The sequence below is a fragment of the Equus przewalskii genome, chromosome 19 (assembly GCF_037783145.1).
Source record: "Equus przewalskii isolate Varuska chromosome 19, EquPr2, whole genome shotgun sequence".
Taxonomy (NCBI): Eukaryota; Metazoa; Chordata; class Mammalia; order Perissodactyla; family Equidae; genus Equus; species Equus przewalskii.
This window is the reverse complement of record NC_091849.1, coordinates 52,950,861-52,967,977: the sequence shown is the minus strand read 5'-3', so window position 1 is coordinate 52,967,977 and position 17,117 is coordinate 52,950,861. Positions and strand designations below refer to the sequence as shown.

Here is a 17,117-nt window from a genome sequence, read left to right as displayed (position 1 = left end):
AGACAACTTTCTGAATTTTATCCTATTTTATTATTGCCTCATTTGCTTAAAGACACAGAACTTTCCCCAAGGATTAACAGTCCCCAGTGTGTCTGAGACCATGTTAATCCAAAGTATTTGTCATTTAGAAATGTTAAGGTCTGCCATCCTGGTTATGGTGTTTGTTTTATTATTTAAAATCATGGTATCCTGCTGCAGGATCAGGAAACAAGAAGTGTGTTCCTGTCTGAAATAGAAGACACAAATAAATATAAAGCTATTCCATGTTCATGGGTTAAAAGAAGTAATATTGTTAAAAGGTATATACTACCAAAAGCCATCTATAGATTCAAACCAATCACTATCAAGATTCCAATGGCATTTTTTTCAGAAGTAGAAAAAATAATCCTAAAATTTATGTCTAACTTCTGAAGACCCCAAATAGCCAAAGGTATCCTGAGAAAGAAGAACAGAGCAAGAGGTATGACACTTGCAGATTTCAAGCTATATTATAAAGCTATAGTCATTAAAACAGTTTGGTACTGACATTAAAACAGACAGATAAATGGAACAGTATTGAGAGCCCAGAAATAAAACCAAGAACATATGATAACTAATATTTGACAAAGCAACCAAGAATATGCAGTGGAGAAAAGACAATCTCTTCAATAAGTGGTGCTTGGAAAATTGAAACTAGACTCCTATCTTACATCACTCACAAAAATTAACTTGAAATGGATTAAAAATTCAAGCTAACACTTGAAACCATGAAACTCCTAGAAAATATAGGAAAAAAGATTAACATAGGTCTTGGCAATGCTTTTTTGGATATAGCACTAAAGCACAAGCAACAAAATAAAAAGTGAACAAGTGGGAATACATCAAACTAAAAAGGGTCAGGGCCAGCTCAGTGGTTTAGTGATTAAGTTCGTGCACTCCACTTCAGTGGCCTGGGGTTTGCAGGTTCAGCTCATGGGTATGGACTTACACACTGCTCATCAAGCCATGCTGTGGCAGCATCTCACATACAAAATAGAGGAAGATTGGCACAGATGTTAGCTCACAGACAATCTTCCTCAAGTAAAAAGAGGAAGATTGGTAACAGATATTAGCTCAGGGCCAATCTTCCTCACCAAAAAAAAGACAGTTTCTGCATAGTAAAACAAATAATAAATGAAGTGAAAAGATAATCTACAGAATGGGAAAATATATTTGCAAAACATATATCTGATAAAGGGTTAATATTCAAAATATATAAAGAACTCATAAAGAAGATATATGAAAGACCAACAGGTACATGAAAAGATGGTCGACATCACTAGCCATTAGTGAAATGCAAATCAAAACCACAATGAGATACTACCCTCATGCCTATTAGAATGACCAGCATCAAAAAGACATGAAATAAATACTAGTGACGATGTGGAGAAAAGGGAACACTTTGCACCGTATTTTGGGATTATAAACTGGTATAGCCACTATGGAAAACAGTATGGAATTTTCTCAAAAATTTAAAAATAGAACTACCACGTGATCCAGCAATTCCACTTCTGGGAGTACGTCTGAAGGAAATGAAAACGCTAGCTCAGAAAGACATCTGCACACCCATGTTCATTGCAGCATTATTTACCATTGTCAAGACATGGAGACAACCTAAGTGTGCATGGATAGATGAATCGATAAAGAAGTTGTGGTATATATATATATATATATATGATGGTATATTATCGAGCTATAAAAAATAAGGAGATCTTGCCATTTGCAACGACATTGATGGACCTTGAGGGCATTATGCTAAGGGAAGTCAGTCAGACAGGAAAGTCAACTACTGTAAGATCTTACTTATGTGTGGAATCTAAAAAAAGCCCCAAAATACAAAACAAGACACTAAACTCATAGAAAAAGAGATTAGATTTGCGGTTATCTGAGGCAGAGGTAAGGGGAGGGTGAGCTGGAGGAAGGTGATGGAAAGACAGAAACTTACAGTATAAGATAAGTAAATACGAGGGATGTAATGTACAGCATGATGGCTACAGTTAACACTGGTGTTTGATCTATATGAAAGTTGTTAGGAGTAAATCCTGAGTTCTCATCATAAGGGAAAAAAACGCCTTTTTCTTTTTATTGTATCTATATGAGATGTTGGATGCTAACTAAACTTATTGTGGTAATCATTTCACAATACATGTAAGTCAAAATATATGTAAGTCCGTTACACTGTGTACCTTAAACTTATAGAGTGTTGTATACCAGTTGTATCTCAATAAAACTGGAAAAAAAGAAATAGTTTAATGGTAGTTGAACAAGATGTCCACTTCAAATGCAAACTTTTTCTCCACATAAAACAAGGAGACTGATTGCAATGATCCCTCACTAATAAATTGAGAATTTTCTTATATCATTGAAAAAATAAACAATTGCATAAAGTATTTAAACATCTATGTGATTACTAACCCAGATTCATGTCTGTATTTAGATTTCCTCTAAATAATATTTTCATCTTTAAGAACTTTTTTTTTTGGTTATATGCATTATTTTGGTAACAAATTTCTTATTATTTTTAAACACATATGTGTTCTCTTTTAATCCATTCGCCCAAAGAAGGTGGTGCTCTGTAAATGTGTAAGATTTCTCTCCACCATGCCTGACAGATCAAACTCATAAGCTCATTCATGTATACTCCTCTCTTATTTATTTTTTTCCTTTCTTCTCCAGTTTAGAATTTATGTGGAAAATCAGCTACATTTTTTTTCTACTTTCTACTTGAATGGCTTTTGAGTTTCTTTACATTATCTTGTTTTTACATCGTAAGTAGGTATGAGAAGATGGAAGGAATTAGAATGGGCAAGTTACAAAGATAGCACAGATCAGACATAATAAGAGATTATTTTGACAAGGTTATGCTAACATATTTGAAAACTTAGGTGAAAAAGAAAATTCATAGGATGACATAAATTATCAGAAATGGAAAAGGAATAGAACCTCATCAAATCAGTTGTTTACATTTTTTTCACCATGAAAATGTCATACTCAGATGCTTTTATAGGTAAGGCATATTGAATGTAAAATAAGCAGGCACTTTTAGTATTACACAAATATTTTTAGAAAATAATGAAATATAGAACCTATCCCAGTTCTTTTTACAAGTAATATACTCTTAGCTTGCAAATCAGATAAGGACAGTATATGAAAGGAAAATTATGGCCACTCTCTCTCATGAACATTGATGCCAAACCCTAAACAAAATATTAGCAAACCAAATCCAGTAATGTCTGAAGAGGTAACATATCACAAAGAACTTAGTTTTATTCCAGGAATTTAAGTTCAACATTAGAGAATTTATTAGAAATCACTACCTTAAAAGGTTAGGAAGGAAAAGACATGATTATCTCAATGTATAATATATATAAACCATATGTTATTTATTTACTTATCTATTCTTCCTTCATGGGGCATTTGTGTGTCCAGTTTTTCTCACTATTCAATTTTTCTTTTATTGCCTATAATTTAAAAATAGGTCTTAAACTCAGGGGAGAAAATTCTTAAGTTGCTTCAGGAGCTGCTGTTGCTGTCGAGGTCCCAGTATGATATCATATGCTGAACTGCGCTACTCTCCCCATTGCCAAATCATTTTGTGAATCCAGTATAACCTTGATGACAAATCCTATAAGGATATTACAGGAAAGAGAAATCACAGCCAAATCTATTTCATGATATCCTAAATAAAATATTTCAAATATAATCTAGTGACATATAAAGAAACATCCATTTCAACCAAGTTGGATGTATTCCAGAAATTCTAGTGAAATATTCTAAAATCAATCAATGAAATAGCAATGCAATAATAGTAGGGGTCTTTAATATTACACTTATATCAATGGATAGATCATTCACACAGAAAATCAGTAAGGAGACATTTACCTTAGATGACAAAATAGACTAGATGAACTTAAGAAATATATATAGAGCATTCCATCCAAAAGCAGCAGGATACACATTATTCTCAAGTGCATATGGAACATTCTCCAGGATAGATTATATGTTAGGCCACAAAACAAGTCTTAATAAATTTAAGAAGACTGAAATCATATCAAGCATCTTTTCCAACCACAGTGGTATGAAACTAGTAATCAATTACAAGAAGAAAACTGAAAAATTCACAAGTATGATGAGATAAAACAACACACTCTCAAACAACAAATGGGTCAATGAAGAAATTAAAAGAGAAATCAAAAAATAGTTTGAGACAAATGAAAATGGAAACACAACATACCAAAATTTATGGGATGTAGCAAAAGCAGTTCAAAGTGGGAAGTTAATAGTGATATATGCCTACCTCAAGAAGCAAGAAAAATCTCAAACAACCTAATTTTACACCTCAAGGAACTAGAAAAAAGAAGAACAAATGAAGTCCAAAGTTAGGAGAAGGAAAGAAATAACAAAGATCACAATGGAAATAAATGAAATCGATACTGAAAAGACAATAGAAAGATCAATGAAACTAAGAGCTGTTTCTTCAAAAACATAAACAAAATTAACAAACCTTGAGCAAGATTCACCAAGAAAAAAACAGAGTGGACACAAATAAAATCAGAGATGAAGGAAGAGATGTTACAGTTGATACTACAGAAATACAAAGGATCATAAGAGACTACTATGAACAATTACACGCAAACAAATTTGACAACCTAGAAGAAATGGATAAATTCCCAGAAATATACCACTTACCAAGATTGAATCATGAGCAAATAGGAAATCTGAATAGACTAATTACTAGTGAGGAAATTGAATCAGTAATCAAAAACCGTCCAACAAAGAAAGGCCCAGGACCAGACAGCTTCACTGGTGAAATCTACCAAATGTTCAAAGAAGAATTAGTACTGATCATTCTCAAATTCTTCCAAAAAGAAAAGGAAGGACACTCCCAAACTCATGACCCTGATACCAAAACCAGACAAGGATGCCACAAGAAAAGAAAATTATCCTCAAAAATCCTCAAAAAATATTAGAAAACCTAATTCAACAATACATTAAAGACCATTCACCATGGTCAAGTGAGATTTATTCCAGGGGTGCAAGGATGGTTCAACACCCGCACATCAATCAATGTGATACACCACATCAACAAAATAAAGGATAAAAATCACATGATCATTTTAATACATACAGAGAAAGCATTTGACAAAACTCAACGTCCACTTGTTATTAAAACTCTCAACAAAGTGGATATAGAGTAAACCTACCTCACCGTAATTAAGGCCAGTTATGACAAGACCACAGGTAACATCATACTCAATTGTGAAAAGCTGAAATCTTTCGCTCTAAGATCAAGAACAAGATAAGGATGCCCACTCTTGCTTGGTGCTTAACAAAGTAAAAGCTTCTAGCCAATGCAATAAGAAAAGGAAAAGAACTATGAGGTACACCAGTTGGAAAGGATGACATAAAGTGTTCATTATTTCAGATGTCGTATTCTGTATTCAAATCTCAAAAGAATTTTTATACAAAGTATTAAAATTTATAAGTAAATTTAGCAAGGTTGTAGAAAACAAACATAAAAATAAAACTCAGTATTCCTGTGAATACTAGTAACAATATTTCATTATGAAATGAATTTCCAAATGTAATATTAAAACGTCAAATAATAAGGCATAAATGTAATAATGGACATGTGATTTTCTTTGTAGAAAGCAAGCTAATATTATGAAAAGAAATTTTTAAAGATTTAAATAAATGGAGAGAGCAAATAAATTTCTGGCTTGGAAGATTCAGTATTATACAAATATCAGTTTTTACTAAATTGATCTGTAGATTCAGTATGAGCCCAATAAAATCCCTAGAAGATTTTTGCTCTTTTTATTGGTGGAAATTGACAAGTAGATTCTAAAATTGATGTTGGACTACAAATGATCTAAAGTAACCAAGCAATCTAAAAGAGGAATTTCAAACCTGGAGAACTTATCAGATAACAAATATTATAAGGATAAATAAATAAGACAGCAGAGTAATAATGCAAGAATAGAAATATAGACCAAAAGGACAAAATAGGGAGCCAAGAAAGAGACTTGAACATATACAATCATCTGACTTGTGATAAAGACATCACTACACTTTAGTGAGAAAAGCATGATCTTTTCAATAAATGGTGCTTGTTCAACTGGATACCCACACAGAAAAAGCTCTTAACACTTACCTTACACTGTACACAAAATCAAGTACTGGTGGATTGTAAATCTAAATACTGAGGAAAATAACGTGAGAGAAAATATTTTCTTAGGCAGAGATTACATTTTACATAATAAAGGGCTAACAAGATAGAAAAATATTGATAAAGAGGCTACAATAAAATTAGAGATTTTTCTGTCCATAAAAAGATACATTGTGAAATTCTGGTGTCAGCTCCACCGCCAGAGCTTGGAAATCTTCACCCTCATCCTTAAAAGAATAAAAAGCTAGACACTCCAAAAATAAATGACTTTTCCTGGACCCCTCAGAGAAGTGAGGTTGCAGAGCAAACTTCCACCCTGAAATCTAGAGAGAGAGACAGATCCAGAGATGCACAGCTGAGCTCTTCTTACCTGGTGGAACACTTAAATGATAATTTTGACAGATTGCTGGAAGGCGAATGTGGATCAGCATGAGAGTGAGAAACTCCTGGAGCCACCATCTCAAAGGAGTCAACACAATTTCATGAGTTTTACCTCCAGGAACTCCAACAGGTTCTAACAGTGGGGATCTAAGAATGATCTTCCTGTGGCTCAGGCAAGGAGTGGGAAAGAATAATCATTGTGTAATATTAACTACAGCATTCTTCATAAAAAGGCCTATTTTCTAGGAAAAATTAGCTTACTAAAGCCTTATCCCAGCTGGGGAAGGGCATTCACTCCACCTACTCCAGTCCCTTCTAGACTTCATGTCTCACAAAGGGGTAGAAAAAGTTGATGCTGCTGGAGAAACACTTGTGAAGGTCACCTCCTGAACCACAGGCCAACTAAGTCTGAGATTCAATCATTCAATTGTTCAGTTCAATCATAAGATTACAGAGTGCCTCTCTTCCTGTACATCTTATCACCTTACCAACAAGACTTCAGTGTTGTAATAGTGAATTATGGCTGGAAGAGCTGCAGGATGCTGACTCTCTCTGAGGAGGAGTACTTAGGGAAGCCCACAGAAAAGACAGAAGACAAATCAAGGAAACTAGAGAAATTTGAAGCCTCTGGCAGTTATAGCCACAACAAACATTAAACACAGCCAGACTCCTAGCCAGATTAACAAATTCTCACACTTATACAGCCCATTTACCTCCTTTCCAATCATCAGATACAATATGTCTGCCTTTCACCCAAAAATTCACAAGGCAAAAAGCCAGAAAATCAGCTTGAAGAGATGAAATAAGCATCAGAACTAGAATCAGATAGCACACAGATGTTGGAATGTTCAGAGAGAGAATTTAAAGTAACTGTGAGTAATATGTTAATGGCTTTAATGGCAAAAGTAGAAATATGCAAAAAGAGATGGAAATATAAGCAGAGAAATGGAAACTCTTAAGAAAGAGTTGAAAAGAAATACTAGGGGAAAAAAAAACTGTAACAGAAATGAAGAATGCCTTTAATATGTTCAGCAGTAGACTGCAAATGGCCAAGGAGAGAATTAGCGAGCTGAAAGATATGTCAATAGACACTTCACAAAACTGAAAAACAAAGAGAGAAAACAATGAAAACATCGAAACAGACTACTAAAACTGCAGGGGGATTTTAAAAGGTATAGCATAGGTACCACTGGAATACCAGAAGGAGACAAAAAAGAGAACAGTGTAGAAGAAATATTTGAAGCAATAATAGCTGAGGATATTCAAAAATTAATGACAGACACCAAACCACAGATCCAGGAAGCTCAGAGAATACCCAAAAAGATAAATATAAAAATATCTACCCTTATGTATATTATTCAAATTGCAGAAAACCAAAGAGAAAGAGAAAAATCTTGAAAGACGCTAGAGGAAAATAAACATTTTAACTATAGAGAAATATAGATAAGAATTACATTGGATTTCTCATCAGAAACCATATAAGCAACAGGGCAGTGGAGTGAAATATTTAAAGTGTTGAAAGAAAAACCCACTAACCTAGAATTCTATATCCAACAAAATTACTCTTCAGAAGTGTCAGAGAAACAAATGCTTTCTCAGACAAACACAAACCGAAAGATTTCCTCATCAGTAGATGTGCCCTATTAGAAATGTTACAAGACATTCTTTATAGAGAAGGAAAAACATGTCGGAGAATCAGATCTGCATAAGAAAGAAAGCATCAGAGATGTCATAGATGAAGGTAAAATACCATCTTTTATTTTAATTATTCTTAATTTATCTAATAGACAACTTTTTGTTCAAAGCAATAATAGTTATGAAGTATAGGGTAATTTTAGCGTATGGAGAAATGAAATGAATGATAGCAATGTTATAAGCTATGGGAATGAGAAATTGCAAAAATTCTGTTATAAGGTACCAGCACTACACATGAAATGGTATAGTATTATTTGAAAGTGAACTTAGACTAGTTGAAAATGTGTATTGGAAACTCTAGGAAAATCACTAGAAATTTTTACAAGAAGAATAATGGATATACCAAAAGAAGAGATACAGTAGAATCATAGAAAATGCTCTGTTAAAACCAGAGAAGGCTGAAAAAAGAGAGAGAAATATAGAAAAAACAGTGCAATGAATAGAATATAATTACAAACATGGTGGATATTAATCCACCTATAATCAAACTATAATCATTTCAAATTTGAATAGTTTAAATACACTGATTTGAGGACAGATTGTCAGCGTGGACAAAAAAGCAACACCCAACTATTTGTTGTCTACAAGAAATATATTTTAAACATGAATATTCAAATGTTTTAAAAGTAAAGGGATAGAGAAGTATACACATACCATACTAAAGGAAAGTTGGGGTAGCGATATTAATTTCACACAAAGCAGACTTCACAACAAGGAAAATTATCATGGATAAACAGGTATATTAATAATGATAAAAGGATAATTATCCAAGAAGAAATAACAGTTGTAAATGTGCATGCATCTAATAGCACAGCAACAAAATTCATGAGGAAAAACTGATAGAACTGAAAGAAGAAACAGACAAATTCACTATTATAATTGGAGACGTCACCATATCTCTTTCAGAAATGGATAGCCAAAGCACGCAGAAAATCAGTAAGGATCTAGTTGATCTGTACAGCACTATCAGTGAATTTGTTCGAATTGACATTCATAGGTTATTTCATCCAATGGCAGCAGAATACATACTAATAAATGATGTTAATAGGAGAAATTGGACATGGTAATTGGGTCTGGTTAATACGATAACTCTCTGTACTGTCTTCACATTTTTTTAGTAAACCTAAAACTGTCCTAAAATAAAAAGTTTGTTCAAACAAAAAGAGATACATTATGAGAGTGAAGAAACAAGCCACAATGTGGGGAAAGATTTGCAGTTCATGTATCTGACAAAGGAATAGTGTACAGAATGCTTATAGACCTCCTACTAATCTATGAAAAAGTAAAGATTAATAACCCAGTGGAATAATGAACAAATGACTTGAAGACACATTTCACAAAAGAAGGTATACCAATGGCCATTAAACTATTTATTTATTAATCAATAATAAATAAATGTAAATATAATATAAAATATATATATAAAATATAATATAAAAATAAAAGTAAAAATAATAAAGAAGTATAAATTAAGACCACAATGAGTTACCACTACACTGCCACAAGAATCATTAAAATTATAAAGTCTGGCAAGTATTGGCAAGAATGTGGAACAAAGGGCACTCACACACTGCTGGTGGGAGTTTAAATTGGTACCACCACTTTGTAATGTATGCATACTTTAGAACCCAGGAATTCCATTAGCGTAGACACGTGTTCACCAAAAGATATGTTCAAGAGTGTTCACACTAGTACTATCTACATTGCCCAAAATTGGAAGCAACTCAAATGTATATTAGTAATAGAATTTATATAGAGAGACTGTGGTATCTACATTTATCATTTATGAGAATGAACGAAACATTGCTACGTGCAACCTGGTTCAGTTGAAAAAAAGTGTTGAATGTGAGGAGTCAGACACGATAAAGTGTCTATGATATGATTACATTTATTTAACATTTGAAAACATGCAAACCTAATCCGTAGTGGTAGATGTTAAGAGCGGAGTAGGATGATGTAGGAGAGGGTATGAGAGGGGCATCCCTTGCTGGTAATACTCTGTTTCGATGTGGTTGGTGGTTTCACTTGTGATCTGTCATACGCTTATGCTGTGTGCTCCTTTGTGTATGTTATACTTAAAGAGTTTCCTTTAAAGAAAAAACTGGAAGAAAGAAAATGGTCAAAGGATTTCATTAGGTATTAGCACAAATGGGAACAGAAATGCCACATAAACATAAACTATATTCAACCTTGTTATTAATCACAAAAGTTCAAATTAAACTATTCAATTTTATATCAGTATATTGGCAAAAATTTAAAAGTCAGACAATGTTGGTAATGATGTGGATTTACAGAAAATCTCACATACCGCTGGTGCGAATATGTGGTAATACAACCACTTTGAACAAGGCTGGCTCTTTATAGTGATTTTGAGCATGGGCACACTCTCTGATGCAGCAATTCATTCCTTGGTGTCTACTTAGAAAATCTCTTGTACATGCACAGCTGGAGACATGGCAAAAGAGTTTGTGACAAAATTTTTCATCATAATAAAAACCAAACCCGTTCAAATTTCCATCTCTAATTGGCTAAAGCGTGGCATAGTCATACAATGAAATATTCCATGAGAAAGGATATCTAGAGCTATTTACAATCACATGGATTGAGCTCAAAAGCCTAATAATGGGTGCAGAAAAGCCATTTATTGAAGAATGCATAAAGTTATATAATTTATAAAGTATTCCAGTTACGTAAAGTTCAAAGACAGACAAAATTAGCAATCATGTTATATTGTAACACTAGAAAGAAAAAAGAATGACTTGCAGAATTTTCTGTGGGAGGGAGGACATGCAATCCAGGAGAGCTTACAGAGGAATTCAAAAATATTGGTGATGCCCCATTTCTTAAACTGTGTGGTAAGTAGAAGTATTTTTTTTTATCATGTTTTAAACTATATATCTAGTTTAAATATGTTTTTTACATTAACAAATATGCTTTTTACATTAACAATAACACAAATTAAACTTAAACAAAAAAAGAAGGAAGTATGTCAGTGGAAGCACATTTAGACTTTTGGCCATGATTTCCTGAACCATAGCTATCAACTAAAATAAAAAAACATTTTTGTGTTAACTGCTACAGTTATTTTAGAAAGTGTCCATCTGATATCTTTCAGCCCGTGGTTATTTGAGAACACAGTGGAGGGACCTATAGGGTAAATCACCAGGGCTTGTTTACACAACAAAAAATGTGGCTGGTAAAATGTTCTCTACTGATGTTTCTGAAACCAGAGACCGGAAACGTACAGTGGAAGTGAGACCCTTTACTTTTCCCGTGCCAACACCAACAACAATTATAGCGCCATGTGAGAAAAGCTGTAAGAAATATTGCTGGGTTTCAGTGGTTCAACCAAGTCAGCAGATTTCTGGAATTGTGGCAGTTTGGACCCAAAAACTTTACAGTCTTCAGCAAGGAATGGCTCTTAAACGTTAAACTGATCCCTGATAAAACAACCCCAGGGTCATGAGAAGGCTACTCTGCCAATTTTATTTCACTGTGGGACCCACTGACATCTGGCTCGGCTGCGGAAGCTGGAAAACCTTTTAAAAATTCTCTTGACAGTAAAAATGGACATGTGGAAAACATTCTAATCTGTTAATCTTTGGTGCTCCTGAAAAAGGGACATTTGGCTTTATACTTCATGATGATAAATATGAAACCTCCAGATCTAGCTGTAAATAACTTAATGGCATTTGAATAAAGAGTAGAATTTTCATTTCCCAAACGTGCCGAAGGATACATATGCACCTGCATCAACGCCGTGACAGAAGAAGCCCTCTGGATTCTTTGTTCACATTTGGTTTTTTCCACAATATAAAAAGTTGAAATGTATTGCAAATTTCTGAAATTTTTCATCAATAGGCTACTATTTGATTAAACAAACAATGGGAATTTTCACTGGGCAATGTAGTTTCAGTACAGTGAAATTCATATGACTGTATTCCAACAGAAGTTCAGTTTAGGTTATTTTCAGGCCACAATTTACATAACATATGTTCAAAATCCCACTGGTTCCTTCTTAACAGTCTGATAAGAGCTGGAACTGACATCCTTCGGTGCTAATTTCTCTAGGAGTTCTGCTAAGACTCATGTAAAAGCAAACAAAACCAAAGAGTGATGCTATGTTTTGACATGGGCTGCAGCTAATTATAAGTGTATGGGCTTTTAGATAATAAATAACAGACTTTATTGTTTTTGAAAATGTAGAATTTTATTTTAGCCCTCTTTTGTATTAATGCTTTCACTTCCTAAGTTTGTTATATGTAGTCATGTATTTAACTCAACATTTAATTATTTTATTTAATTTTCAGTATTTTTACAATACGGGTGTAATGTGTAATTTGAGGGAAAGTTATAACTTCTTGGTTTCTTGAATGTCTTAGAATCCTAGGTAAAGAAATCAATAAAAAGAAAACCTTTTCATTTAAAAGAGCTTTCAGTTAAACAAGTATTGACACAACTAAGGACGCAGATATTTTAATTAGTGTTTACTTAAGGCTTTCTCGAGTGAAGAGATACTGAATACTGATGATATTCTGGTTGTTTCTTTAAAGCTTTACGTAGAAATATAAAAATAAGTACATTCTTACATTAATAGCTACTCATATTATGAAAAAACATTAGCAGCTGGTAATAAAAAATGAAATTCTGCAAAAATCACTTCTTTTTGTATTGGCTTAGGCATATTTTGACCTTGACTCACTTATAAGGAGAAGAGAACCAAGATGTTAGTGGCTGACCAGGAAGTCATGGAAGAGTTCACACTGACAGTGATAGTTTGCAGGGTGTTATCCCTAAGAGTGATTTATTTATAAGATTTCAGACTAATATACTTGAGTTTTGTAATTTGTCCCCTTTTACATTGATTCCATTGGGCCAGTGAAAATTAGTAAACTGTACCCAGTAATTTCTCCATTTCCTCTCCCTGCCCCTCCTCTCTCTCTCCCCTTCTCTCCTAGCTAGCTCTCCTGCTTGATCAAGAGCTCCCTCTTTTCCTTCCTCCATCCCCTTGCATTAAGTATTTCAAATAATCAAGGATATAAAACATCAGAACTATTTATATATATATATATATATTTGCATGTTATCAATAAGTGGCTTTTAGAGTCGCTGCAGAAATGTCTGGCTTCAAGATCAATGGACTGTGGAAGCTGCCTCTGTCTTGTGGTGTCCACAATATGTGTAGGACAGCAGTGCAATGATTTGGGCTTCTTGTAATTCCTCACTTCAGCTTCCCTGCTGGTTCGGTCTGCCTACCTCTCCCCACTGCATGTAGCATGTTCCCTTATTATGAACTGCTGTTTGAGAGTTGTTGGGGTTTTTTTTTCATCTTTTGAGCAATCTTTTGTCTGTTTTTCCAGCATTTTACCTCCATTAAATTCTTCTTTTCAGCATTAATATATTTGTTCCAATGTCAAAAATTATCCTAAAAGCCCTGGATTGAAACTCATAGAACAATTTAGAGAATAGAGGAAATATGCACAACTAAATATAGATCTACATAGTTCCCCGTTAAACTCACGCTACCCAAGATGTTTGCTCCCTCTGTGCTCAAACATCCAGTGTAATGTCTAGTCAAAATAGATATGCAGATACATAAGTGAATACACTAATTAATTAAAAGAAATAAAGTACAGCTATTGCTTCTGATAAGCCAACTCATATTTTTTTCTGATTCTTTCTATAGCATCTTAGCTCCTGAATTAGGAGGGTTTAGTATTGTAGTTACAAACAGGACCTCTGGAACCTAAATGTCTAGGTTCCAATTTTGACTCTGTGGCCTTGGGCAAATTACTTAATTTTGCTATGCCTCATGTTTCCTCCTCTGTAAATTTGGAACATTAATAGTATCTACTTGTGAGCAATTGTAAGGATTAAATGAATGTGAGTACCGGTAGGCACTAGAAGTGTTCACTTTTCTCTTCCTTCCTGTTGGCTCCATTCCTCAGCTAACAGTCAGTCCAGCATTCGTACTAGAATCAAGAATAGCACTCAATCATTCTACCTTTCCACTGGAAGGTTGGCTGTTTCTCTAAATCCTGAATGTAAAAGATAGATATGTATTTAATTGGGTGTGGCGACATTGCATTATGAAAGAACTTTCCTATGTTCCTCACAGGAATGCGTCAAACATCTGTCAAGCACCTTCTAGAAGATAGCCTTCTTTACTAGGTGTCAGACTTGACTAGTTGTGGAACTTGTGTGTGTGTGTACTTTCTTGAGATGATAGTAGGTCATTCACTTTCAAATAATTTCAAAATCATTGAAGTTGAATCCATTGTTACCTTATAAAGTAAATTATTTGACATAATAAATCACATTCTGCTTAAAGTCTTTAGTGACTTCATTGTACCTTTAATATCAAGTCCTCAAAGTAGATCTCAAAACCCTTGTTAGGCTGCCCTTAGCCTGTCACCACAGCTTCATCTCTTGTCACGCTCCTCTTCACCCGAACCGCCTAGGCTGGAGAACTTCTCACAGGCTGTTATTTGTGGCTCAGTTCTTCCTGTCTCTACCTCTGGACAACCTCTATTCATCTTTTAAATCACAATTTAGAAAGACTTCCTGAACAGGTGTTTCTGGGCTTTGTGCCTGTACCATGTGGCACATCCCCTGTCTTATTGCTGTTCACACAATATCTCTACTGCTTTTTAAAAAAATTTTAGCTGTATTGAGGTATAGTTGACAAATAAAATTGTAAGATATTTAAAGTGTACGTCATGATTTGATACACGTATACATTGTGAAAGGATTCCCTCCAGCCAGTTATTTAATACATCCATCACCTCATATATTCATCCTTTGTGTGTGTGTGTGTGTGTGTGTGTGTGTGAGAGAAAGATAGAACATTTAAGTTCTACTTTCTTAGCAAATTCAATTATACAATACAATGTTATCATCTATAGTCACCATGTTTTACATTAGATCCTCAGACCTTATTAATTTTATAGCTGAAAGTTTGTACCCGTTTCCCAACCTCTCCCTATTTCTACCTTCACCTAGCCCCTGGTAATCACTTTTTTACTTTCTGTTTCTATGAGTTTGACTTTTTTTCTTTTAAGATGCCACATATAAATGATATCATGCAGTATTTGTCTTCTCTGTCTAGCTTATTTCAATTAGCATAATGCTCTCAAGGTCCATCCGTGTTGTCACAAATGACAAGATTTCCTTCTTTCTCATGGCTGAATAATATTCCATTGTATATATGTACCACATCTTCTTTACCCATTTGTCAGTTCATGGGCGCAGGTTGTTTCCCCATCTTTGCTATTGTGAAGAATGGGTGGTCAACATCACCAATCATCAGAAAAATGTAAATCTAAACCACAGTGAGATATCACCTCACACCTGTTAGAATGGCTATTATAAAAAAGACAGGAGGTAAGTGTTGGTGAAGATGTAGAGAAAAGGGAACCCTGGTGCATGAGTGTTATACCATTCAAAAGTCAGTCATTGAGGACATAAGCATCATAACAGAGTGAATTATTCCCTTGATCAGAGAACTTCACACTGCGAAGATGCACAAAGCAGGGAGCAGGTCCGTTCTCAGAATCTGCATCCTGCCCCTTCAATAACTGGTGAGAATGTACATTGGCTCAGCCTTTATGGAAAACTGTGTGGAGTTTCCTTAAAAAATTAAAAATAGAACTGCCATATGATCCAGCAATCCTACTTCTGGGTATATAACCAAAGGAAATGTAAACAGGATATCGAAGAGATATCTCCACTCTCATGTCCATTGAAGCCTTATCCACTGCTCATTTACATGTCTATGCTCCACTTATTAGTGAGAAGAAGGACTGTGTGTGTTATGGTGAGTCATAGCTCTGAGCATAGGGTCTAGCACATAGTTTATGTTTAATGTTTAATTGAACATGTGAATAATATTCACTATTTAGTCAAAATGATTAAATATTGCTGACAATATACAATTTCAATAGAAACATTCTATGTCTTCCATCAGTGATGAGGAATTTCTTTACTTGATTTTCTTGTGGAAAAAGTAGATGATTACTTGATACCACCGTACCTAAGGATACAAAAAGAGCAGGATAGCTGCACGTAATGAGGGAATCCATGGGGAATCTTTGAAAAAGTTTTAAAATTCAGAAGCTGTTTCTTTTTAGGTCTGCTGATTTTCCCTAAGTGAGCTCTGGTTGTCCTCTTTCATTCAATTCTAGTTGGGGTTAGATGTAAGGTGGAACAAGAGTTAGATAATATCTACTCAGGTAGTATAGTTAGCATAGTAACTTGATCCTAGATGTCTATATACAAGAAACCTAACTGACTCTTGGTTGAAACATTTGCAAAAAATATGATGAAAATATACACATAGAGAAAATACATTCCATATTATATGGAGGCTGTACAGTTGAACTCCAGGTATGGGAATCCGTAGAGTAAATGTTTTTTACATGTGTGGAGGAACTTCTTAAAATGAGATCTTTATTAGTTGAAGCTATAACGTTATTCCAAAAACATGGTTTCTTGGAAGAAGCAATTCCTTCAGATGAGGAAGAATTAGTTAATATATAGGCAAATTTCCAGGCAGAAAGACATTATGGTAAGAACAAGGAGGTTAGAAACAGTATGGAGGAATCTATAAGAAATTTTATGTTGCTGAAATATAAAGTTGGAGACAGTGGTAACATAAAGACAATGGTAATGTAAATTTATTATAAGACAATGATAAAGGATGGGGCTGCACAACATCTCCAGATGCCAAAACATGAAGGGCCACACTAGCAATGGTAAGAATTTTGGACTTCATCCAGTAGGTTATTATGGAGAGCCTCAAAGGATTTTAAGCAGGGAAGTTATATTTGCACTTTAGATTTGTGTTTTAGAAAAA

At 34.3% G+C, this 17,117-nt stretch overlaps 1 protein-coding gene across 4 annotated transcripts in view; it reads left to right on the top strand.

Annotated features, from left to right (window-relative positions):
* Positions 1-17,117, top strand: part of HMGCLL1 (3-hydroxy-3-methylglutaryl-CoA lyase like 1) — a 144,730-nt gene that overhangs the window by 88,066 nt on the left and 39,547 nt on the right. The window contains exon 8 of one of the 4 annotated variants that reach the window (XM_070584809.1): positions 11,494-12,692. The exons of the other annotated variants lie outside the window; for them this stretch is intronic. Within the exon in view, the coding sequence (XP_070440910.1) occupies positions 11,494-11,571 (78 nt within the window). The 3' untranslated portion in view covers positions 11,572-12,692. Of the gene's footprint in view, positions 1-11,493; positions 12,693-17,117 lie in introns of those variants that run through there. 4 annotated transcript variants of the gene reach the window in all.